At 45.7% G+C, this 26,963-nt stretch overlaps 1 protein-coding gene and 1 long non-coding RNA gene across 10 annotated transcripts in view; one reads left to right on the top strand and one right to left on the bottom strand.

Moving 5' to 3' along the window:
- Positions 1-22,781, bottom strand: part of TMEM131L (transmembrane 131 like) — a 145,604-nt gene extending 122,823 nt beyond the window's left edge. For 8 of the 9 annotated variants that reach the window (XR_004968301.1, XR_004968302.1, XR_004968305.1 and 5 more), the window contains exons 1-3: positions 22,602-22,780; positions 21,829-21,899; positions 15,282-15,325 (exon numbers count right to left, since the gene is read on the bottom strand). Coding sequence is in view for 4 of the 9 variants with exons in the window: in XM_036313893.1 (XP_036169786.1) it covers positions 15,282-15,325; positions 21,829-21,899; positions 22,602-22,725 (239 nt within the window). In the remaining 5 variants the exon portion in view is untranslated. Of the gene's footprint in view, positions 1-15,281; positions 15,326-21,828; positions 21,900-22,601 lie in introns of all 9 variants that reach the window. The other variant, XM_036313895.1, reaches the window with a different exon arrangement.
- Positions 22,782-23,418: 637 nt separating this feature from the next.
- LOC118658397 lies at positions 23,419-26,407 on the top strand. The gene is made up of 2 exons (XR_004968307.1): positions 23,419-23,554; positions 25,551-26,407. It is a non-coding gene; the product is annotated as an uncharacterized LOC118658397 (long non-coding RNA).
- The last annotated feature ends 556 nt before the right edge of the window (positions 26,408-26,963 follow it).

Genomic DNA, 26,963 nt, shown 5'->3' with positions numbered 1-26,963 from the left:
TGAATTCTAATCAAAGGCATGTGGTATGATTGATTTCTAGGCTTTGCCTATTTGCTAAGCTTCAGTATACAATATACTGAAATATTCTTCCATCTCCTCACTTATTTCCCACAAGAAAAAAAAAATCACTAAAGAAAAAACAATGGCCCCCAGTGCTCACCATTTTGTGTGAATAAAACAAACAGCTACCGTGGATATGCAAAGAAATAATTTAGAAACAGAAGCCATTCAACCAAAAAGACCAGGTCCAATGGGTTGGTAAGAAAACCTGTGGCGTCTGCAACTGCCCTTCAATTCACACTCCAAAGAAGCAGGGGACCCCTCCGCACTGCTACAGCGCACCGGCCCAATACCACAGTGACTTCCTAGCAGCCCCAGAGCTGGGGAGGGCAGGGAAAGGAGACGAGGGGACCCTCACAGGGCTTACAGATGAGTTTCCATATGGTTTGGGCTGCATTATATCCCTTTAAAGCAGTGGTTCTCAACCTTGGCTGCACATTAAATCACCTGGGAATCTTTTTTTTAAATCCTGATTTCTGGGCCTCATGCTCCGGAAATTCTGTTTCTTTGTTATGGCGTGGGGCCACAACATTAGTAACAAAGAAACAATTTCCGGAGGATGAGGCCCAGAAATCAGGATTTTAAAAAGATTCCCAGGTGATTCTAATGTGCAGCCAAGGTTGCGAACCACTGCTGTAAAGGAATATATTGAAATCCTAACCCCCAATACCTCAGAATGTGGCATATACAGTGGGGCCTTGACTTACGAGTTTAATTAAGGAGCTCGTTAACTCAAATTACTCTATCAACTCAATGCAAAAAATCAGCAGAGAGACAGCTGGTATCTCAAAAACTCGTTAGTCGGGACACTCGTAAGTCAAGGCCACACTGTATTTGGAAATAAGGTTGTTGCAGACAGAATTAGTTAAGATCAGGCCACACCGGTGCAGGGTGGGCCCCAAACATGACTGGTGAAGATGGCCATGTGAAGACATGCAGACACACAGGGAGAACGCTACGTGATGACAAAGACAGACACTGGAGTGATGAGCAGAAGCGACCAAGAGGCGGGAAGGATTCTCCTCCAGATTCAGAGCGAGTGTGGCCCTGCCCACACCTTGCTTTCAGACTTCTGGCCTCCAGAACTGAGACAGAATGTCTGTGCTAAGCCACCCACTTTATGGGACCTTGTTATGGCAGCCCTAGGACACTAACACCCCACACACTTGGACTTGGGTTTATGCCTCCTTCATCCTGCCCCCTCAGAGGGCTACTGCTCCCACTGCATCAAGAAAGAGCCACAGAGAATCCCTGGTCTGTGGTTGGCTTGGGTAGGCCTCTCCTCTCCAAAGGGTCACATGACAGGCTCAGCCGTCCTAAGCCCCTGTCCCAATTTTATTCCTTCCCTCCAGCTCTGGCCCTAACCCTGGGGAAGCATCGCTGCTCCTCCTGCAAGCATCTCAGGCCGGAGGCAGGGGGTGGGGGAGTCAGGCAAGATGTGGAAGTTCCCTTCAGTGTGGGCTGTGCCCACCCAGTTTCTCACAGAATTTTTAGAACACTTCTTTCAGTTTTACTTAAGTAACATCCTTCCGCATGCCCCAACACCCCCCTACAGGCGCTCGCGCTCTCTCTCTCTCTCTCTCTCTTTCTCTCTCTCTCTCTCACACACACACCTACAGTCTCTTTCTCTCTCTCTCTCTCTCACACACACACACACACACACACACACACACACACACACACACACACAGCCACGTGCCCAGAGGGAACTGGGCCAGGCGAGAGATCTGCGTACACACACCACCCTGTACTGGCGTGGCCACTCCCATTCAGTAACTGAGACTTTTTGTTACTGGGCCAAGGTTTTCCACCAGACTCACTTCCCCTATAATGACTGGATTATCCCCAAGAAAGTTCCTCAGTTCTCCCCTGGAAGCTGACCTGCAATGGCCTCACCCACCTGTTGACCAGGGATGCCAGGGCATGGTGGGCCCTGACGGGTGGCCACAAGAGCTCAACTCGGAACCCTACCCCCATCCCCATAACCATGCCAGAACTCTCTTTAGAAAAATGGGATCCGCCGGCTGAAACCTGATAACATGAAAAGAACATTGATGTATTCCAGGTTTGCTAAAATCCTGGGTGGGTGAGCTGAACGCCAACCTCCGTCTCCCAATCCCACCCCATTGTTTTACCTACAACACCATTTCTGCCTCTCATTATTTAATCTCTAACCAAAAATAAAGTATTTTGTAAGGCATCTAAGGACGCCTTCCCCTGGGACGAATGGTTCTCAAACCACAGCAGGCATCAGAATCACCTGGAGGGCTTGTTAAAACAGATCTCAGGCCCCCGCCCCTAGAGCTTCTGATTCAGTGGACCTTGGGTGGGGCCCGAGAACTGGCCTAACAGGTTCCCAGGTGGTGCTGATTCTGCGGATCTGGGGCTTTGAGAAACACTGCCCTACACCTCTCATTCCTCACTCAGCACGAGTGACAAGCTTGTCACTCCGTAGCAGGCACTGCTGCAGGCCTGCAACCCCGTCCACCCTCCTCTCCCTCAAGGACACAGTCCTGGTCTATTCAGTGAGCACCACTCCCTGGTGACTGGATCAACCCTGCACAAAGCAAATCCCAGGGGGTCCCACCAAGCCCTGGGCCAGGGAGTGGTTCAAGGTGAGTATGGAACTATTTTTGACCCATGACAGAGGTTCTTGTAACCTGCCTTTGCATGTTCAAGAGGGAGGACTTGAGGCAGCAAGGCCTGCAGCCCTCCCACAACCTTGAGGGCAGCTGGGCAGCACCCTGAGCCAGCAGAACAGACAGGTGGGAAGAGCCTGGCTGCCCAGTGCTGACGCTGGCTCACCTGCTGAGTAAACCAATCCAGCACCACCCTGCCTCCTGGCTTCTTGTGAGGTGACATAACACATTCTTTATTGGTTGAATGGGTTGAGTCAGGGCTTTCTATTACTTGAAGCTGACAGTATCTAATCACAAAGCAAAGGGAGCTAACCGGATCACACATCCGCCCAAGGACTGGAGGCAGCCTCTCAGCACACAGCGCAATAGCATGTGGTCCACAAAAACCCTGTAATAACAGATTTACCAGTGAGGTTCCCAGGGCCTCTTAAAAGCATGTCAGTGGGTAAGCAACACTTAGAAACAAAGCATCTGCCCTGGCCCGCGTGGTCCAGTCGGCCCAGGCACCACAGGGTTGAGGGTTCAGTTCCCCGTCAAGGGCACATACCTGGGTTGCAGGTTCAATCCCTGGCCCACATCTGGGCGCATGCAGGAGGCACCCAATCAATGTGTGTCTCTCACATTGATGTTGCTATCTCCCCACCCCACCCTGCCTCCCTTCCACTGTCTCTAAAATATTAATGGAGCCCAGCTGGGTGTAGCTCAGTGGTTGAATGTCAACCCAGGAACCAGGAGGTCACCAGTTCAATTCCTGGTCGGGGCACATGCCCAGGTTGAGGGCTCAATCCCCAGTGGGGGACGTGCAGGAGGCTGCCGAACAATGATTCTCTCTCATCATTGATGTTTCTATCTCTCTCTCCCTCTCCCTTCCTCTCTGAAATCAATAAAAATATATTTTTTTAAAAATTACTGCAAAAAATATCCTTGGGTGTGGATTAAAAAAACAACAACAACTAAAGAATCTATGTACCACACAGGTTACTGAAGACTCCACCCTGGGTCTTTCTTACAAGAGCCATGCCCACCTTCTTCAGGAGTTTGCTAGGAACCGTATAATGCTACGGCTTATTAATTCATTTGCTTCCACACATCAATCTTAGACTGAGTCTCCTACGAAGAGCAGACGATCAGCATATGTGATTGGGAAAATGGTTTTCCAACCTACTCCAGTTTAGATACAAGATGGACAAGTGTATCTGAAGAGAAGACACCTCGGAGTCCATGCCAATTCTGCCACTTTGCAGCTCTGTAATCTTACATGGTTTTACCTTTGTGAACCTGTTTCCAGATCTATAATGGGAATGTGGACCTGGTTACCTAAGGACAATGCATGGGAAAGTACTTTGTAAACCACCAAGTGTAACAGTAGAGCAACTACTTAAATCCAATTTTAATGGATTAACCAGATTAGCATGGCCTGATCTTAACAGATAAAGATTAACCATGATCCCAAAAGAATGACTTCACCAAAAATTAGTATTACATAACCTGCCATGACTATTAACTGGAACACTGTCTCTGGATGGTTCTTTAAACTGAACTTCACTTATTATCAATCTGGTGGCAGCCAGAGGAACCCACATCCACAAGGTAGCACAGCCCTGAAGTCAACCTTGGACACAGCATGTCATCGATATGAGTTACTGAGTACGTCCGTTTGCACAATGGTCAACTTGGGAGGCCACACACAATGCCTGTGCTCTTACTGAAGCTATTCTCTGGGAACTACCTTCAAATGCATCCGTGGGTTTCCTTGGACATTTCACAGGTGTCAAATCATCTTTCCCATAGAACAGCGGTCCTCAACCTGTGGGTCGCGACCCCTTTGCCTGTCAAACAACCCTTTCACAGGGGTCGCTTAAGACCATCCTGCATATCAGATATTTACATTACGATTCATAACAGTAGCAACGTTACAGTTATGAAATAGCAACGAAAATAATTTTATGGCTGGGTCACAACATGAGGAACTGTATTTAAAGGGCCAGAAGGTTGAGAACCACTGCTATAAAAGTTTAGTTTTAGGCCGACAGCCACATGTCCTTCAGAGCCATGTTTTCTGAACGAAATATCTGAATAAGCTGGGCAACAACAGGAATGGCGCCTAACCCATGTTTCTCCAACGGGTGTGTGTATCTTATAGGACAGAAAATAATGCCACGAGGTCAATATTCCTGAAACATGAATTTTACTGAAAGATTTTTTGGAGGAGAAGAAAAAGAAAGAAAGAAAGAAACAACCAATGAGTAATTATTCAATCATGGAAAATTCTCAATAAATTTTTATTTTGTTTCCATTTCAAAGAATTTTCATGCTCACAGCAGACTTTTTAAAACTACATCCCCACTCCTTTGGGGGAAAACTACATTAAATAAATAAGACTTTTTCTTATATTATTTGTAAGTTAGTTACAAAGGCAATCCTAAAACAATGGTTTCAAAACCATCTTTATTGAGCACAACATCTGTGAAATACTGTCTAGACTACCACAGTAAATATTCTTACATGTGTTGGGGGGGGGGGGGGAAGGAACTCACTCTTACTCTCGAGTCATATTTCATGGGTGGAAGACTGTAACAACAAATAATCTGATGATAGTTCCTTTAAAACTAAAGTAACAAGCTCCCAGGAGACCCCATTATCTTAATACTGGTGTTCCTCGACAGAGGATACTGCCTTGGGAAATTATATTTCTCCTTTGAACCTTGAAGTCCCAAGCTCTGCCACCTTCTTCAGCAATAAGAAGCTAGAGTCACAACATGTCCAAACCCCCTTTACAGAACTAGTCAGTATCGTTGCCAATACATTGGTTGCTTCTCGTATGTGCCCTTATCATGATAAGGGATCAAACCTGCAATCTTGGTGTATCGGGGACATGCTCTAACCAACTGAGCTACCCAGCCAGGACCGCCCACTCTCTTCTCTCACTCTCAGTGGTACCTTCACCCATCTGAAATAAGCTTCTCACAGTCTTTTGTGCACTTTTCAATAACCATGTTGTCGCTCCATGGGCACGTCTTCCTGGGCTGTTGAATCTGCCTCCCTCTTTCTTCAGGATATGCACCTGATTGAATGGATTCCATGGAGTTCCTTTAATGTTACCTACTGTGACGAGTAGCAATGGTCAGTTAGGCCACCAAGCGGCAGTCAGAATGAAGCCAACTATGAGTCAGACTTTCGGCGTCCAGCTCAGCCCCTTCTCCTAACAGCACTCCCTCGTTCAAGGAACATGGAAGTCCTGGTGCTGGACACCCCACACCTCTCCAGGCTGCAATCCACTTTTTTGGCTCGGGAATATCAATCTGAATGAAGTGTTCTGCCTATTTTATTCTAGGTTAACTCTTCAAAATACACCTGAAATTATTAAAGTTGGTTCAAGCATCTTTTTCAATATGAAGATACAAATTAGCACACACCTAACCGCTCCAGAGTCTATAAAAAGATATATCTAGGAAAAATAAAAATTTCAATGAAAACCAGAATTAGGATTCTCATCCTATTATACTGTTTTTCTCATAGGTTCCAATGGAGGCCTGAACAAAAATGTCAAGAGTTTTGCTAAAAATTTCATAGCCTGAAAAACCCAACAAGGCTTTTGTGGCTTGAAAACAATTTTAATATATACCGAGAACCCTGTTTCAAAGCTTGTATGCTAAGAACAGCTAAATGATGAGATCTATTTCAGTCAGAGGAAATTCACGTTGCACTGTGATGGCCGTGAAGCCATGATGCATTTACTGTGCAGCCCTCAGGGGCCATACGACCAGCAGAAGGTAGCAGAGGCCACACCTAGAGAGAGCTACAACCCATTCTTTCAAGACACACCAACTGCAAAAACCCAATTTAAAAACCGCAGCCCCTCATACTAATGTCAGTGCTGTGGTTTCAATGACAAATATGGTTTGTGGGCTTGGATATGAAAAACATGTAAAACATTACATGTCTTAAATTTAGAAATGGAAGCTTGCATCCTTTCAGTTAGCAGCTCTTCACCTAGGTGTTAGGTCCTAGGTTAGGTGCCAGGAAATCAGCGATGGAGACTCGGACAAGAAGCTGGGTATCCTGACAAAGGCCATTTCAAAACAGAGGGGTAAGTGCCCTGTGCAGGAAGACATGCGTGGTGCTGTGTGGAGTCAGGTAAGAGGGTTGCCCAGGCAAGTGTTTTGCGGGGTTGGGAAGGGAGGGAGGACCCTGTGAATGAGGGGAAGTGAGAAGCAAGAGAAGGCAGGCTGAAAGAGGTGAGCAGGGCCCACATTACAAAAGGCCTTCTGTGCCAAGCTCAGGCCTCTGCACTTCATCCCGCAGGTAAGGAGTGCACAAAAGGCTGTTTGTAGGAGGAATGGCGGGACAGGATGTATGGTTAGCATACATGACTCGAGGAGGAATGTGGAGAACAGGCTGGGGGGCTACCCCAGGAGGCAGGAGACCACATGAAGAAGATGCAGCCACACCTGATGATCTGCTGGTGGTGGCGAGTGTGAGATGGTCGCAGCTTATGCAAATGAAAGCTCCATGGGCCATTCACCAGGAGGGGGCTGCCTGAGGAAGAGCAGTTGGGGGAAGGGCAGATAGGACCAGCCCAACAGCTGAGTTGAGGATACACTCATCTAGCAGCACCTGAAGGCTAAAGGGAGGTCTCTGTGGGCACCTGAGCAGGGGAGACCCTGGGCAGAGGGCACACTCCTAGCTCAGGTTCCTCCTGTAGAGTGTATAAAAACCCAAGGGAGTGGGTGACATCCCCTAGGGCAGTGGTCGGCAAACTCATTAATCAACAGAGCCAACAGCACTTCTTCAAAAGTGCCGAAAACCGACTTCTGTGCATGGGCCACGAAGTTTCAATCGCCCGCACGTGGTATTTTGTGGAAGAGCCACACTCCAGGGGCCAAAAAGCCGCATGTGGCTCACGAGCCGTAGTTTGCTGGCCACGGCCCTAGGACAAGTGACAGGTGGGAAGAGGAGGCCGTCCTCAGTGGAATCCTGGAGAGGTATGTTCAGGTTCAAAAAGTAAGAACCTATCAACAGGTCAAGCACTTGGGGTTGTGCTGAAAACACAACTTCGGTTTCTGAAGGAGAACAAAGAAAAGTCAAAAGCAGGTCCAGTCCCTGTGCGGACGCTGAGATCCCCTCCTCTGCCAAAGGAGTGTTTCCCTAGAGATTAGGTCATTTTTGTCTGCAGTTACATCGTGCAGTATGTTGCTGAAAGGTTAGCAGGGTTTTCTTCACGTTCTGACTCTCAGGATCTGCCTTTAACTGATGTAAACAGTATCAGGAAAACACATTTTGCTGCTGTTACTAATCAGATACAAGCACCGTTAAAAAACAAAACCCCACAGACACTGAGCCTAGCCACTCAGTATTTATGACTTCTATACCACCATTTTTAAAAGCTGAAGTAATATACTATTCATACATTGCCAATGCTTAAGCTTTCACATTCTAACAAACAGACCCCAAAAAGGCTTATCGGAGATATGCCCAGAGAGCCAGCCAGGCTTCCCAGAGAGGGTTCAATTCTAGTAAGAGCTGAAGTCAGCTTTCATTTGCTCTCATCACGCACCCCCAACAGCAGCCTTTCTTTCTCAGCAAAGCAATAGATCACTGCTGATATTTGAGAACACCCAGGAGGAAAGTGGGGATGGAGAGGAAAGAGGGCAGAACGTTTTTCAAATATTGCTCTTCTGGCTTTCGACCAACGACAATTACACAGCATTAGCAGAAGATGAAATCAAGATAATATAAACAAAATCTTCAATGAGGCCAATTACCCTGAAAGCCTTCCCCAACTGTGTCTGAGATCACAGGCAGCTACTCTAGAACCCTCCACCCCAGCATGAACAGTGAGTGTCTGCTTCTGGCCCACGCTGGGCAGTCTGGGGGGAGGGGGGGTGACAGGGAGCCTCTTCACTATCGAGATCTCCGGTGACAGATGTCAGTGCTGCCTCCACTTTTCTTGGGACTCTGTACTATGGTCAAATCTATTTCCCGAGGCCCCGCTAGTAGCCACTTCTCCATATGGGTCCTTTCAGAGACAATGCATTCATTTTGTGCGGTTCATAAGTGTTGGCTCTACTGACTTCAAGTCCATCCTAATATCAGTAAGAGTTGGCACTGTAGGGTAGTAATTAAAGTGAAAATCAGAAATGTTTGAAAAATGTGTAAGGAGAAACTAATTACTGCATAAATATAAGATTAAGGACAAAGGACATTAAAATAGCAGGGCAAATCTAGTATTGGATTATAACCCAAAGTATAAAATAAATATCCAGGAGTCTATAGCAATGTAAATGACCAAAAAAATAAATAAAGGAGAATAGACAAACCTCCCATACTAAAGAAATCTAAATAATTTATGCAGGGAGAGCTTAATTCCACTCAATTGCTTGCACCAAAGAGTACAGCATGGGAAGAGGTGGAACAAACAGTAACTTCACAGACAAACCTGACAAATAGTACCTCAGCCAGGAGACCAAGGTCACCATCAGAGTGATCCATCATGTTGCTGGCAGGTATGCGATATGTGATGAGAATGGTAATTTATATCTGAGGTCTTCCTCACCAAACCCAGAACCCCGACTACCACAGAGAAAAACACGAGTCAACCCCAAACTAAGGGGCATTTTACAAAATACCTGACCAGTCTGCCTCAAAACCCGCACGATTTCAAAAACAAAGCTGAGGAACTGTGACAGCCAAGAGGACCCTCGGAGGACACGAGCACGGAAAGTAAGGTGGCATCTAGAGAGAATGGCTCCCTGACAAAAAAGGGACGTTCGGGGAAACCTATGGAAACACAATAAAGTCTGGGGTTTGGTTCACAGTATGTACTATAGCAATGTTGGTTTCTTAGCTGTGACAAATGTATCACAGTCGTGTAAGACGTTAATATTAGGGTAAACTGTGTGAGGGGTATTGGGGTACTCTCTTACCATCTTTACAGCTTTCTGTAAATCTAAATCTATTCTAAAGCAAAAAGTTTATTTTAAAAGTAGCAAGAAGGGAAAAAAAGCTAAAGGAGTTCATCATCAGCAAACCAGCATTACATGAAATGTTGAAGGGTACTGAAGAAGGAGGAGGAACAGGGGGAGGAGGAGGAGGAGGAGGAGAGGAAGAAGAGAAGAGAAAAAATATGAACAATAAAATGGCAATAAATACATATCTATTAACAATTAAATCTAAAAATAAAAATAAATGAACAAGAAAGCTAATGAACAAAATACACTGATGAATAAAATAGAACTAGAGGCATGGAAACATGGAACAGACTGAAGAATCTCAGAGGGAAGAGGGGAGGGGCGGGAAAAGATTAATCAAAGAACCTATATGCACATATGCATTACCTATAGACACAGACAACCGGGAAGTGAAGGCCTGGGGCGGGAATCGGGTGGAGGGGCAACAAGGCAGGGAGGAAGGGGGACACCTGTAAGACTCTCAACAATAAAAATTTAAATAAATAAACGTAGCAAGACATTACATGAGCTTTGGGGTATTAAATGTTTCATTTAAAAGAAATCGCAACTGCACAGTAAGGATAAATGAACAGTAAATACATATTCGGGTGATGAATTTACCCATCACAGGGCATCACACTTACATATCCTTCTTAGGAGAGAATTCCAGAATCTACGTTTTCAGAAAATAGACACAAAGAGGATTTTCTAATAGCAGCATCCAACCCATGTCATGATCTTGTCTTTACACATAAAAAACAAATCTCAACCAAAAAAAAGCCAAAAGAAAACAAAGAGGCGTGGAACTCAAGTTGAAAGAAAGCAACTAGGGATAAAGTAACAGTAAAATACTGGAATATCTGGTATCAGGAAGATTAAAATACTATATAAATCAGGGTTGATCAAACTGTGAATTATGATTAAGGTGTTTTAAAATTAGAATCCAGTGCTGGCAACTGGCATTTTTTTTTTTAAGGAAATAGGAAAGTTCTGGGGATGGATTGTAGTAATGAATGCATGACATTGTGAATGCACTCAATGTCACAGAACTGTACACTTAAAAATGGTGACCTGGCCAGCATGGCTCAGTGGTTGAGCTTCGACCTATGAACCAGGAGGTGAAGGTTTGATTCCTGGTCAGGGCACATGCCAAGGGGTTGCAGGCTCGATCCCCAATGGGGGGCCTGCAGGAGGCAGCCAATCAATGGTTCTCTCTCAGCACTGATACCTCTATCTCTTTCTCCTTCTCCCTTCCTCTCTGAAATCAATAAAAATATATTTTTAAAAGGTGAAAATGGTAAATGTTGTATATATTTAACCACCAAAAAAAAAAAAGAAAGAAAGAAACAGAAAACAGTATACCACAGGTAGTTCCGGTAAGCACTGTTGTATAAATAAGCGAGCATGCATGTACACATTCATCCACAAACAGGCCTTCGGGTAAGTAAGTAAAAAGTCTCATAATGTAAAAAGTATCTCTGACCACAAGTCACTGTCAAAAAGTTTGGAAGCCACTCTTCTAATTCACTGACACAATTCTCCCTCACCCCACACCTCCACTCTGATCATCTGACACGGTGCCAGAAGACCAGTAAGGATAACGTCTACTAATACTTTTAAGTGGGACAGAAAATTGGTGAAAGAAAATAAATTAATTCTAATTAATGAAAAAAGAGAGAACTGTGTTTGCAAATGAGCCGAGCAAACTCCAAAGCATATGCCACAAGGCTCTCTAAGGCCGGGCACACCCACCCCCGGAGACGCAGCCAGGCCTTCCCAGCTCAACACACATCATCACCTGCCTACCCGCCAGCTCCCCTTGGACATGTCTTATCAAGTCTGAGATTCCTAGGAGACAACCAACCAGACATCCTGATTTCCCTCCCACTAAATCCTTTCCCATCCCAGTCATCATCTCCCCAGAGGCTCAAGCCACATGCCAGCAGCCCTCCAGGACTTCTCTTTTCCCTCCCTCTCCACATCTGCTTCGGGAAGCAATGGGTCTGTTCCACCCCCCAAAATTCATCTCAGAACGTTGCCTATCCCTCCACCCCCACTATGACCAGCCTAGCTGACACAGCATCGCATTCCTCCTCACCTTTCCTCGCTCCCATTTACCACAACAAGACTGTGACAGGCTCTGAACTCTGCCCCATAGATGCAAGCTATCCCCGACTGAAAATTTTATGCTGAGCTTAAATGGTCACTAGGAAGTTAATATTGCAAACATCGGCATTTTTTAAAAATAAAACTCACAATCACTTTTTAAAATATATTCAGTGAAATCTAAATACCACTGCAATAATATCCATCATCTTCCACTTTCAAAAATTACACAAATGGGCTTTCCTATATTGCTGGATATTTTCTCAAAGAATTTTCACCTAGTATACCTTTATGTTCAAAGCCTTTTGCAACAAAACCATGAGTATAAATTGAAAATTTGTTTGTTTTTTAATTTTTCTGTGACCAGAAGGTCTAAGTGTTAAATTTTTTTCTTCTGAATTATCATATTTTTATTAGTATGCAATTGATCAAACCAAAAAATTTAGCTATTTATGTATTTTTTACAAAATTTGATAGGTAGCTAAACATGTCAAATTCTATTGAAAATGCATCCTTTACTGGGATGGATAGAACAGCCTTCATCCCCACCCCCAATTGGTTCATGTGAATATCACTTACTACTAGGATGAGATGGGTTAATCAACGTCAATTTTATCTCATTTTCCTTGTCTTATTTTTTTCTTAATGTAAGCACTGAAAAAGCTTGTTCACATAAATAGATGTGAATTCAATGAGCTTTGGTGGAGCGCTGTCCCTATATACTCTAAGTTCCCTCAATGTTTTATCCAAAAATCAGAGATCTACTATATATATATATATATATTTTTTTCCTAATAAAAGAGAAACATGCAAATTGATCACACCTCTGCTATGCCCCAAGCCATGCCCACCAGCCAATCAGAGCGACTATATGCAAATTAACCCAACCAAGATGGCGGCCAGCAGCCATGGAGCTAGAGCAGCCGTGGGCAAACTATGGCCCGCGGGCCGGATCCGGCCCGTTTGAAATGAATAAAACTAAAAAAAAAAAAAAGGACCGTACCCTTTTATGTAATGATGTTTACTTTGAATTTATATTAGTTCACACAAACACTCCATCCATGCTTTTGTTCCGGCCCTCCGGTCCAGTTTAAGAACCCATTGTGGCCCTCGAGTCAAAAAGTTTGCCCACCCCTGAGCTAGAGCAAGCAGGTGGCTTGGTTGCCCCGGCGATGGAGGAAACCAAGCTTCCCACCTGCCCTGGCCGGCTGTGGCCTCTGCTCAAGGCAACAAAGTTTCAATTATAGAAGATAAATAAATCCCAGATACCTGCTTCCAGCCAGCCTCCACTGGGAGCTTGGGTGGCTGGGGGCCGTGGCCAGCCTGCAAACAGCCATTAGCCCCTCACCCAGGCTGGTCACACCCTCATGGGGTGAGGGTCCCGCTGGGGGGCTTGGCCAGCCTGCAAACAGCCATCAGCCACTCACCCAGGCTGGATACACCCTCATGGGATGAGGGTCCCCACTGAGGGGCTTGGCCAGCCTGCAAACAGCCATCAGCCCTTCACCCAGGCTGGCCAGGCACCCCAGCAGGACCTCCACCGTGATCTGGGACATCCTTCAGGGCAAACCAGCTGACCCCCACCCATGCACCAGGCCTCTAGCCAATATAATAAAAGGATAATATGCAAATTGACCCTAACAGCAGAACAACTGGGAATGACTGGTCACTAGATACACACTGATCACCAGGGGGGCAGACGCTCAGTGCAGGAGCTGCCCCCTGGTGGTCAGTGCGCTCCCACAGGGGGAGCTCTGCTCAGTCACAAGCCAGGCTGATGGCTGCCAGCACAGCGGTAGTGGCAGGAGCCTCTCCCACCTCCTCAGCAGCGCTAAGGATGTCCGACTGCAGCTTAGGTCTGCTCCCTGCTTGCAAGTGGACATCCCCCAAGGGCTCCCAGGCTGCCAGAAGAATGTCTGACTGCCAGCTTAGGCCCAATCCCCCGGAGAGCGGGCCTAAGCCAGCAGGTGGTCATGCCCTGAGGGGTCCCAGACTGCGAGAGGGCACAGGCTGGGCTGAGGGACCCCCCCACACACACCAGTGCACAAATTTTTGTGCACCGGGCCTCTAGTATATATAAAAAGAGGTACTATGCAAATTAGGCCAGGATGCCATAACGGTCACTGGACAGGAGGAGGTTGTATGCACAGGTGAGGCCCGGAACGGAGACAGAGACAGAGACGGGGGGCCTGCCCCAGCCGGCACAGCAGCTCAGGCAGCCCTGGAGCGGACACAGGCAGGGGGGCCAGGGGACACTGCGAGTCAGGCACGGGTCCCGGCCGCCCGCAGGGCACCTCCTTGCATGATTTCAATTGCGCGCTGGGCCTCTAGTTAAAAATAATTTCTGATGATCTAGCAACTGCCAATTTGATTGGGTCCTCCTTCAATTTTGTTTAAAGTCAACATTTGAAAACTATCAGAGAGTTACAAAAGAATTTGCCATCCAGTCAGAGTGGATCACTTTCTCCTGATCAATACCAGTATTTCAGATTGCTCCTTTGTCTGCCCAAGATGAAGCATATGGTAGGATTGGGGCTGGGTGAGAAGTCTGCTTTTCTTTTGTAAAGTGGAGAAGGATAACTTGCAACCTCAGACAGATGACTTTTATGAGAAAATGTGGATGTTGGGGATCCAAAATCCGATCCCCTGGAAGTTATCCCTGTGCCCAGGTACCACTGATTCTTCAAGTGCCTCCAAGGGACCAGATATCCCAGTTTGACAACTGAGTGAGACTGCCCCATAATGAAAATATTCTCTTGTAAGTGTAGTTGACAACATTCAATTACTAGCCCCTGCGTAAAATCCTTTAATAACTCACTCCACATATTTAGAAAAGAAATAAAACTCAAACTCCTTACTGTGGCCTCTAAGGTCCTACCACATCTCACTATCACCTGGCCTTCTCCAAGTTCCTGGATTGCTGTCCATGCTTCCCACCTCAGGGCCTTTGCACCTGCTGTCCCCCTCTGCCCAGAGCACGCTCCCTCTACTTGCTGCATCGCTGATCCTGCACATCCTCCAGACCTCAGTTCAAATGTCACCTCCTAAGAGGGGCCTCACCTGACCACCCCATCCAACTCATTATTCTCTATCGCAGCAATCTAGTTCTTGATAATTCTTTTAACAGCATACCTATTTTGTTTTGTTTACAGTAATGCCTGACTCCCCCGCAACACACAACACAGGTCCTGTTCAGTGTTTTATGTCTAGCATAAAACCCAGTACAGTGCATGATGCGCAATAAATATTTGTGAACAAGACGAAGGATGTAAGCATGCCATGGGAAAAATGAAGTTGGTGGAGTGTGTGTGTGTGTGTGTGTGTGTGTGTGTTTTAACAGCTTTCTGGACAACCTTATTTTCAAACAAAGTTATATTATTAGAAAGTACAAATACCCCAAATGCCAAAGAGAGGGGTACATTACTGAGAATATTAAGTACATAAGCATACACTTATCCAAGACTCCAGATAGCATCCAAAGTGGGCAGGGCAAATTAGCAGGTATTCGCTGCCATTTTTTTCTTACCTCTGTTCTTGAGAACGCTCCTCCATATCCTCTTCAGAATCACCCTACCGAAAAAGAACATGCTTTAGTTGTCTCAAAGGAGCACAAAATCTCCAAAAGGAAGAGTTCTTCAACTCTCACAGGGGTGATGAACTTTGTAATGAATGTCTAAAATCATGCCCGACACACAGCAGGCATTCAATAAATATTTACTGAAAGAAAGAATAACTTCAGTAAGGAGACTGCTGAATTGCCAAGTGATCCCTCATGTCCTCACCGTAAGCACTTTACCTTTTTAAAATTACAATCTGAACATAATCTCAAAATTACTTTGACATCACTTCTCTCCAAAGGCATTTTTCAATGTTTCTGTTTAATCACACAAGATGAAGTTTATTAATAATTAAAACTCCCAAACGTAGAAAATGTAATGTTTCACTCAGAACACTTGATATATTTTGACATCAAGGTAAAAAGGCTGATAAATGTGATAAGTGGCATAAAAATCACTCAAAAGTGATTCCAAAATCTTCTCCCAGACTTACCATCCAAAAATCTGACCGCTCATGTCATGTACCAGGAGGGTTTAAAAAACAAAACAAAAGCCTCTTGAAACAGAAACAGAGGGCAAATCCAATTAAATACTACATTGAAATGTGCTGCCAGGGTTCTTCAGGAACACCGACCTTCCTGTTCCTCCGGTTTCTCTCCGACCCCTGGCTCTCCAGGTAATACTGCCTGGTGCCCTCTTCAGCACCCCAGCCCCCCACCCCCCCACCCCTAATCCCTGCCAGTCCTACTGGGCCCAGACTCCTCCACACAAATTCCCTCCAAATGTTAACCCACACTTGAAACCATGGGGCCCAAATCCCTATCTCCAGCACCAACTTCTCCCTCAATCACACGTTATAGATGCTCAGTGAATGCCTATCTTTCCACAGGAGCCAAGACTCACATGGTTTTAGTCAACACAGCACATGGGAGGTCCTCCACCTGTGTGTGGAGCGAACTCATTCACAGCTCCAGCCCTACCGCCAGCTGCCTCCAGGATGCGTGCACGTTGTCTCCCCAAAACAGTCACCAACATCAGACCTACCAACACCAGGGTCCCTGCCGGGTGGCCTCTGTTCTGATTGGTCTCCTTCTGTCAAAGACACATGACACTCCTTGACCCTCGGGCAAACCTTAGGGTCACCACCACACTGCTCTCCTCCCCTCACTCCAACCATAATGACCCCCCACCCAGGCCTGCATTGCCACCACCGATGGGGCTTTCTGCTCTGTTGAAGACGTGTGCCTTCGACCCATCCTGGGAGTCACTGCGAGGCCAATCTTCCTCAACATCAATCACTTACCACCCACATGGTGTGGACCTAGCATTCAATGTCACTGTGCTACTCTCTGCTCAAGAGCCTCCCATGGCTCCCCAACTTCGAGTCAGATATATTCCAAGCTCCTTAGCCTGGAAGTGAGCCACTGTCAATTGACCTTGACATACCCATCACCATCGCTGCAGCCAGGCTTCAGCAGGGTCTCTGGGCTCCGGGTTAAAACACCAGCATAAAACACTCTGAACCTTCACCCATGTGAGTGAGGCTCTAGGCTCAGCCCCAATGCAGACCTCTAACTGACTCCTCATACACGCTGCTCCTCTCTCCCTTCAGTTCCTACATTTCAGCACTTGATTGTTATCTCGGGGTATTACCAGCCTTATCTCCCCAGCAACACCAAGCTCTCAAAAGGCAGGGACCAAATCCTGTAATCTGCTCCCTCCACCAGAGGCAGGGGTGGGGGCAGGCAAAATGGGTGAAGGTGCTCAAAAGGTACAAGCTTCCAGTTATAAAATAAGTAAATCGTGAGGCTATAATAATGTACAGCATGGTGACTATGGTGAATAATGCTGTACTGCATATTTGAAAGTTGCTCTGAGAGTAAATCTTAAAAGTTCTCATCACAAGAAAAATAAATTTGTGACTATGTACCAAGACAGATGTTAACTAGACTGACTGTGGTGATCAGTTTACAATATACAGGAACAGCAAAGCATTATGCTTTACACCTGAAACTAATATAATGTTATATGTCAAGTATACCTCAATAAAAAATGTTTTAATAAAGATAATTTAAAAATACTAGTGGATATGAATATTTTTGAAAACCATTAAGCAAATTTTTCTAAATCAAAACAGAACCTGAAAATTATTTCCCTCAGGCCCAGGAACTTTATCACAATAATACTTTCCTGGCTGGACTGTGCTAACGTTCATACAATAGTGTATCTGGTAGTGGCCAAGGGCATGAGCTCTGGAGCCAAACACCTCCAGGGTTCAAATTGCACCACTGCTACTTTCTCAAGGCCTTGGGCAAGCTAAAGGATGACTTGGGAGCCTCCATTTCCTCACCTGTGAAATCAGGTCTTCCTAATCCCTACCTCTTAGCATAGTAGCACGCGATAATACTCATCAAGTGCTTAAACAATGCTGGTTAGTCTTCAGCCCCTCTTAGTTATTATTTTTTATATTGATAGTGGAAGTAGACGAAAACAAAAATAAATCTCTATGACAAAAGGATTGCCAAATACCCGGTAATGATTTGCCGACTGGAGCAAGATGCCTTACATCACACAGTACCTGAGATAACAAAGTCTCAGTCAGTGTCCCAGTTCCTGTTTCACTTTCTATCACTTTCCGTTATCTACTCTCACTCAGGCTTAAGGGGGTAAATTTAACCAGACGTGAGATTTTTAAAGGCAGATCCCAGGGGCCTCCGTGTGCCAGGCCCCTTCGAGGTGTTTGCCAGAGGAGCAGGGGACCTACCATCCCAGACCAGACCAATGAGCGTCTGTTTCATTGGTTCCAGCTGCTCCTACTCAGCATCCACGTCTGCAACCTAACCCGGGGGATCTGGAGGGAGGCTTCTCATCTCAGCCAAGTCTGAAGGGATTAAAAGAACACATTCAAGATTGCCCTTCCAGCTTCCAGAACTGATACAAAAATGTGATTATTAAACAATAAAAGGAAACCAATGCTGAATGCATGTGGCCTGCCATCTTCAGAACTGAATACCCTATTAATTGGGGAACTGGACAACACAGAGACACCTGCCTCTCTCCTCCCAGAAAGAGCTCACGGGCTACTACTGAGTGCCTACTGCATACAGAACATTGTGGTTACATTGGGGCAACCAGCTTAGAAGACCAAACCCTCTTAAGGGGAACTAAATTAGGGCAACAAGACAAAGCAAAAAATCCAGACACTCGAGAAACTCAAAGAGGGAGAAATGAAGGTGCCATTGGCAAGCCAGGAGTCAGGAAGGACCGTCCCTGTTCAAAGAGCAGGGCAACAGCACCAGTTCTTTCGTTCAACAGAAACATCTTGGGCCTGCTCGGCCAACACTCGGGCTGAAGTCAGTGTCCCAGAAGACTGACAGGAGCAACAACAGTCAAGGTCAGAATGCGGAAGGCCCAGAGGGCCAGAGCAGGTCAAGTGGATGGCAGAGAATCACAGAAGGTTTTTGACCTTGAAGGTGAAGTAAGAAGTTGGGCAAAGCAGTATCTTGCACACATGCAATTACTTCTTGCACATGCTATTGCTACACCACCACCGCTTTCGATACAGTGTGATGAAGTGTGGTCATGTGAAGCAAAGTCAAAAGAAAGGACAAATTCTGTAAATCTAAGAATAAAAACCACGGTTTTTTCCTTCCTTCTCATTATCGCAATGGATAGTTCCTATCTTCCTACACCAAACTATTATAGAACATAGAAGAGCATGTAGCATAAAAATATACACAATACAATTCATCTGTACAGCTGGAGGGCACAGAACAGCCTGAGCTATCAGCACAGATCAGCCCCTTCAAAGCAGGAAAGAGGTTCCATGCTCTCCAGTGACCGAATCACTGAGGGGCAGGTGGATACTGCCAACGTAGCAGGCAGCATATAGTAAGTGCTTACTCAGTTCCATTATACCCCCATTTTGCAGGTGAAGAAACAGGTCAGAGAGGTGAAAAATGATGGAGCAGGGAGTCAAATCCTGGCCAGCTGGCCAGAGGGTCTGGCAGTTTAAAACAATTCAATTATTACATTTGGTGTTACTAATGAAGCGTTACTAAAATTCTTGATCTACTTTGAAACCCATTAGAAAACAAAAGGCCCAATCAAGAGAAAACATTTCCAAACTAAATAACTGTATAAATAACTAGTGTTGGCAAATGTCAGTATTTGATTTTTAAATGCCACATCTTCTGATGCTCCTATTTCAACTGTAATTAAAAAATTGTAGCTTTTGAAGCCATCTTTAAGTCTCTCTAAATGAAAGGAACCCAATCTACAAGCTAAGTAAGCAGAAAACTCCCAAATTTAAATAACACCTATAAATATTATCTTTCCATCGGACTTCATGACACATGAGGAAGCTTTTCTGAAAAAAATTAAAACTACTTTGAGAAGAATTCCCTAAAAATAACTTTCTTCAGAACTTCGCTGCAGTTTTTATATACATGTAAGACATACCTATACTATATGTGTGTGTATTTATACAGTTTTGATATATATACACATAATGCAGTTTAAATAGACAGCTATAGATAGATCTGTATCTTTCCTCACCCCACCCAGGTATATGCAGGATAAGTCTCTAAAAGAAACTCATATAGAGATGAAGTATTTAGAAAATTACTTTGAATATACCAGTTTCACTTTCACTACAGCTTTCATTAAGGTAGCTTAGCTATAAATGCTTCTATAGTGAGCACTCCAGAAAGACAGCTCCTAAATTCTAAGGCTTTTTTACCACAACAAAGTGTATTATACATATAAACAAAACCAGAAATTAAGAATTTCATACAATAATGCCTGAGCTTATAACAAAATCCTATCAGGGGCCTGACACTTCCATCTCTCAGCAGAGTGACTAAATCTTCAACTAATGCAACAATCAATCAGAGTCTATCCCTTCCTTTTCTTCAGCTTAGGTGGGCTTCCAACACTAACCAGTAAGAGGCAGAGGCTCCAAGTGAGTAAAAAAGCAAATGAATATAGATATACACCAGGGCTTCTCCACGGGGCACTTCTGCTCCCCAGGGACACTTGGCTACATCTGGAAACATGTTTAGCGGTCACACTGGGGGAAAGAGAGGGAGAGGCGAGTGCCACTGGCATCTAGTGGGTAGAGGCAGAAATGCTCTAACTGCTTGACATCCTCCAGAGCCCAGGACAGCCCCCCACCCCAAAGAATTCTCCAGCCCAAAATGTCACTCATGCCGCTCCTGAGTGACTCTGATCTATACAAATATAACTGTATTTTTTTAACACTAAATACTTCAAATGTCAACTGTGGTTCTCTCCGTAGGGTTAGGAACAATTTCTGATTTGTTCATTTTACCTTTCGGTATGTTTCAAACCTTCAACAATACACATCTGTCATTTATAATCAAGGAAAACCTCCATTTGGGAATAAACTTTTAAGATGAAGGCAGGCTTTTTCTCAAAGGACTGGTCTTATTCAGCCTACTGGCCTTAAGGAAGGTCCAGAAAAAAGTTCCTCTAAAAATCACCTCTCCGCCTTGAAGCTGTTATTTATTAGCTCTGGTTAAAATGAATATTCCAAATATCTCAAAACCAGCACTCTAAATGCTTCACATAGGAGGGAGAAAATCGAAATGTAAAACTGCACAGCCTGGCCAGTGAAGTTACAGCTAGACATCCTGTTTTTCTAAACAGCCACAAGAGACAGCATAGAACCAAGTGCTCCACCAATGTGGCAGTAACGAACATCTTAAAAATTGTGGCACACAGGCTGAATATCCCCTTATAATTCAAACCACTTCTCCACAAAGGGGGAAAATGCGTCCATGCTGAGAAACAGTTGGCAATATTATATTTAAATGTATACATCTTCCGCCAATGAGAATTTCTCCTGAAAGTTAAACCTTAAACACAAAAGCTTTGCAGTACTGTGTCTATTGCGGCAGTAAACCCTGTTATGATGCCACAAATTCCAATAAAATGTTAGTATTTTTTTTTTCCAAATGCAATCATTGTATCATATGGGGAGGAAACCCCAAACAGGAAATTCAAGTTGTATTCTAACAGGAATTAAAGGGACTGGGGGGAAAATCCAAGACTACAATCCTTTAAAGTCACATCGTCATCTCAAAGCTACTTAACGATAATGGCAAGTACCATCTCTAATCAATCAATATTCCTGTTGTCCTCACACACACTGCACCATGTCGCTTAAAGAACAGGGCACACGTCCCTCGCCCACCCAGGACCACAGCTGGCCCAGGGGCCCGCCCTTCCCCTCTGTACAGCAGGCCCGGCCCTGCTGAGGTGGCCTCAGCTCCCACCTCCTGAACTTGGGGCAGGCGTGACTCACGCCCTGTCACATGGCGCGGGAGGAGGCTGGGAAGGCCACCGTTGCCAGGTGTTCAGACTTGGCCCGACCGTTTATTTGCCTTGCAAAGTGGCCCGAGCGTCTGTGCCACTGGGGGGGCCCGCGGCCTCCTGGCCTCTCCACATGCGCACCCCCACCCCCACCCCGCCCTGTCACCTGACCGTCCTCACCTGAGTGGGCAACAGGAGTTCCCCTTCTTCTGCCTGCCACAGCTCCACCACGTTCGGCAAGGGCTCAATCGCTACACGAACCAAAAAACACACCGAGTTTTTAATGCACGGAAAAGAAACGCTTCCTGTTCCCCTACCGTCCCCTATGCACCCGCCTCACCCAAACAAGTCTCCCTTTCCTTCTGAAAGCCCAGGCCACCCGAGAAGGGAGCCAAGGATGTGAACACAATGGACGGGGTGTGAGCCGGCGGTCCCTGTGACAGAGAGGCGACAGCGAGCAGGGCCGGGGGGTCTGGTGCTGGGGGACCGATCGGAGGCCGCCCCGCGGGCTGCTCTGCGCTCGCATCCCGCAGCATCTGGGGCGGGCATCTGCAGGATGGGTCCCGGGCCGCCCGGCTCGAGGAACAAAGCTGCAGGAAGCCGGGCCGCGGCGGGGCCCTAGCGCGCGCCACACAAAGCGGGGGCTGCGCCTGGGGTGCCGGGGGGCCGCGCACAAAGGCTCCAGGGCGCGCGCGGCTAGCGGTCCGCACGGTCCCCCAGCCCCGCGACTTCCCAGCTTTCTGTTTGCATGGGGGCGGGGAAGGCGGGAGGGGACGCTGCGGTTAGAAAATGTTATCAGCCAAGAATTGCAACCGCTTTCCTTCCTCCTCCTGCCCCTTTCCCTTTCCTCCCCTCGTCCTCTAATAGATTGCAGCAGTTCCCTACAAGAAAGAGAAGGGGGGGTGGGGGGGCAGGGTGGAGAGGAAAAGCCAGCGGAGCGGCGCAAGGCTGACCTTGTCCCTGAGCCCCTCCCGGACGACAGCAGGGCAGGAGGACCTGGAAGACGCCCAGCAGGAGGTTCACGGCCGCGGCGGTGCGGCAGTAGCAGCCGGGCTGCGGGCGTCGGAGCCCCGCCATGCTGCTGCTCGCGCTTCCCTCGGTGCTCGCCGCGCTCGCCGCTTGCTCGCTGGCGCCCTGGCTGCCTCGCCCCGGGCCCGCCCCCGCCGCCCGCCGGGCCCGCCCCGCCGCCGCCCCCGCCCCCGCCCTCGCCGCCGCCGCAGCTGCTGCTGCAGCTCCAGCCCCGGGCGCGCCGCTCGCCCTGCGCGCGTGTGTGCCACAGATAGGGGGGGACGGAACGCGGCGGGGTGCGGGGAACGTGGACAATGCGAACGCCTTGGCCGCGGGCGCCCCGCCCCGGCGCAGAGCTCAGGGCTGCGAGTCTGCCCCAATCTGCGGGGCGCAGGCACTTTCTGCGGCTGTGACTTAGAGCTGCCGGGAGGGACTGTCGCCAAGTGCGATTTCAACGTTTTGGGGGGGGGGGGGGGGGGCCTTCGCTTTGTTTAGGGTTATTGCCCATCGGCAGGGGGGCGACGGTGGGTGGTGGGAGTGAGGAGTTGCCCAGCGAGAAGCCTGAGACAGGATATTAGTGGAAATAATGCAGTGGTTGTCAGGAAACGCGAGTGCAGCCACATGGCTACTGCCAGTTCTGCAGCGAGGATATCCGGTGGCTGCAAAGTCTGTAATTTAGAATAAAAAGAGCTCTCCCAAGACCCGAGAGGCTGACCTCAGCGCCGCGTGGCGGTGGTGCGCCCGGCGCCCTCCGTGGAGACGATCCAGCTTGTGACAGGTGGGGAAGCCTCTTCCTAGGGGATTTGTAGCTTCAAAGATCTTGCACGTACTCCCCTTCGGATTCATGTTGCAAAATTCAGCCAGCCTCTTCTGCAACATGGTGGGGGTCGAGGACGTGGTAAGTTGCCTGTTTCTAACATTAACGGGATAATAGAAGCAATACTAGGAAATACATTTTCTAGCCCTATTTTTTGATGCTTAGAACGGAAAACTACGTCTAAGATCTGAGATCTCTTTTAATATCATGCAAAGATTTATTCAGGAACCTATTTGCATCACCTGGAAGTATTGACAATCTTCAGATTCCCCCCTCCACCCCTACTCATTTGCTGCTTCCAGAGTAGCTTGTATGAAATTCAGAGAATATGAGCAGTGTAGAATAAAGAAGGAAAGTGACCGGGGCACACCTGTCTGCTTGCGTTGATCCTCTACTTAATTGCTTCTGGTGCCTTGCAGTCTAGACAATGGAAAAGGGGTGGTCAAATAGCAGGACAGATGCCGGAGGACTAAATCAATTAGAACTCTCTCTCTCTCTCTCTCTCTCTCTCTCTCTCTCTCTCTCTCTCTCTCTCTCTCTCTCTCTCTCTCTCTCTCTCTCTCTCTAAAGGACATAATACAGTACTGTAAGCCCGGTCTCACACTGTGTCTGGAGAAAACTCTAAACAAGGTTAAATAGCCTAATTGCTGGGCCAGTCTGCTTATTTCCTTAGCAAGGCTCTCCAGTCCCATTCCAATATGTCCCTTTTTTTCTCTTCATGTCATTCTCTAGGTTTGTATTTGCCCTTTGGATCTGAAGATTCTCTGTGGTGTTAAAGGGACCTCTTGTGACAAGAATACTCGCACAGCCCCATTAGGCAGTAACTGCATCCTCAAAGTTTGTTTTTAAGTGAAAGTTCTCACATTGGCCTAGTTATTTACAACATGTATTTTTAAGACCTGTTATGACTATACTACTCAGAAAGGAGACCAAGCAAAAACTGATGGCCTAATAGATTTTACTAAACAGGCTGAATAAAAAGTCGTGGCACAAAACTTCTTTACTAACTTTTAAATAATTTTACTTTTTTACTACAAGTCTTTCCCACACCAACCAGTATCACAGAATCAATGGAAATGACTTAAAGAAAGAGAAAAATAGCTGTGGCCTATGTACAAACACAGCTCTATTTTGTTCTCCCGGAACCTTTTAAAGGCCCGCTTGATTTTCCACGTTGTGGTCTTGTGGACTTTGCAAAGTGGGTAATGCTATTTGACTGTTGTTCAAAAGGCCAGAAACATGTATCTGCAGTGCCAAGGGGTTGGAGAGGGATACAGGATTACACAGCTGTCTTCTTAGATAAATCTGACCCACTGAGCCTTCTCTGGAGCTATTTTTCATGCTGACTCATGAACAACAGGAAAGTTATGGCCCATTAAGTAGCATCCATGTTTTGAAGTAAACTTGTTCTCCAAAGAAGACTCTAGTGTCATTTGTGCTATATTTCCACTATTCCCCTGTGGATAGTCGATATTTAGTTATCAGGGGATATTAGAGCTGGAAAAATTTTGGCTAATAAGTAATAGCCCAGCTGCCTCATTTACAAAAGAAATTGAAGCCCAGAAATGATGAGAAATACCAAGTTATAGTGGCAGAGTTATGAAATAATGTTCACTGAAAACAATTTAATATAAACATGAAGGAACTTTATATGCAAATTATACGCAGTGAAGTGAGGAACAGGCACTAAGGAGATATCTCACTAGAGTACATCAATTTTAAATTAGATCCATGTAAGTTAAGATGTTTTTATAAATTAAAAAAATCAAACCTAAAATTGATAGTCTTTACCTATTTTTAAAATACACAAGATATTGCCCTAACCGGTTTGGCTCAGTGAAAGGTCCCAGGTTAGATTCCGGTCAAGGGCATGTACCTTAGTTGTGGACACATCTCCAGTAGGAGGTGTGCAGGAGGCAGCTGATGGATGTTTCTCTCTCATCGATGTTTCTAACTCTATCCCTCTCCCTTCCTCTCTGTAAAATAATCAATAAAATATATTTTTAAAAAAATACACAAGATATTGATCATGCTTTTGACTTACTTCTCCTTTGTTCTTTTTTTCTTAATGAAACAGACATTTGTACAGATGACTACCAAGCAAGTCTATAAATGTGAGTTACATCTTAACACATCCTGCATAAAACTGACAGTGAAGCATCAAGCCCAAATCACCTATCTTTTATTCCAGAGAAGATTCAACATACAACGACACAAGCGGTTGATGAAATGAGAAAATGTATGGCAAGCATCTGGTGTAGGTGATCAATAAATGCTGGTGATGAAATGATCATGTATTCACATTGGGGGACCATGACAGACCTTTCATTAATATGGTAAATTTGATACTGATCATCAATGACTTAAATTTCCATATTATCATTCATTACCATATCATTTATCACTCAGGCTGGAAATGGAAATGACTAATGAAAATGTACATGTAACAGCTGTTAGCTGGCTTATCTATCCATCCATTTTGGGCCTCACTCCAATCTTGACAACAAAACCATGTGTTTCCTCAAACCACCCCCCACTGTCAAGCTGGGATCCAAGCTCATCCTTGCCTAGAAGGAAACGCCCCCAGGGGTGGTTTTTCAGCAAAGCAGAAACTTCACAGTTAAGGTCAGGTGCTCCTGAGATGCAAACTGCCCCCTGGACTCAGGGGAACCTTCTTACTCTAACTGTATTCCATGTCATCTCATCTCAGAAAGCCTCGCTTGGGTACACTGGATAAGGATTCTCTTCTTAAACTACTCTGTTGTGTTAAACGATTGTCTTTTTCCATTATGGGAACATGGAGCAATGGGGGAGCATCAGTATTCATAGTTAAATATAGTCACCTTTCTTATTTTTTCCAAAACTCAAAAAACTGTACACTGAAAAGGGCAAATGTTACTGTACATCCATTAAAATTAAGCTGTTTAAAATGAATTTTTTAAAGAAATAACTTTTTTAAATGTTTTAAGACATTTTTAAATATCTTTTTTAAGGCTAGAATGTGATATGTACAGGATACTCAAGTCCTGCTAAATATCTAATTATAATTAAATGAATGACACAGGAATAAAAACAAATAGTTACCTTCCCAGTTTCCCTTGCAACATGACATGGCTATTAGGTCTAGTTCTGGTCAAAGAGAGATAGCAGATTTCTGTTGACATGGTTTCAAAGAAAGCTATTGTTTTCTTAATGGAAAGGAAGAGATTCAGCTAGGACAGATCTTCTGTTCTGTGTCCTTCCAGCTGGAATATAGATGTGATGGCCAGAGGTCTGCAGCCATCAGGCAAGCCTGAGGGAAAAGCTATCAGTTGAGGATGGTAGATTAAAAAGGCAGAATAAGTCTGGATCCTTGATGGAATTATGGAATTGCTAGATCATCTGCCTTTAGCTATCTTGTTGTAAGGAGAAGTAACCCCTTCTTACTGCAGACAGATTTTCTATTACAGATAGCCAAGTTAAAGAAAGAAAGAAAAAAGTCAATCAAAAC

Source organism: Myotis myotis, unplaced genomic scaffold, assembly GCF_014108235.1.
Source record: "Myotis myotis isolate mMyoMyo1 unplaced genomic scaffold, mMyoMyo1.p scaffold_m19_p_6, whole genome shotgun sequence".
Lineage (NCBI taxonomy): Eukaryota > Metazoa > Chordata > Mammalia > Chiroptera > Vespertilionidae > Myotis > Myotis myotis.
The sequence above is the reverse complement of the archived record's forward strand: the minus strand, read 5'-3'. Positions and strand labels throughout refer to the sequence as shown.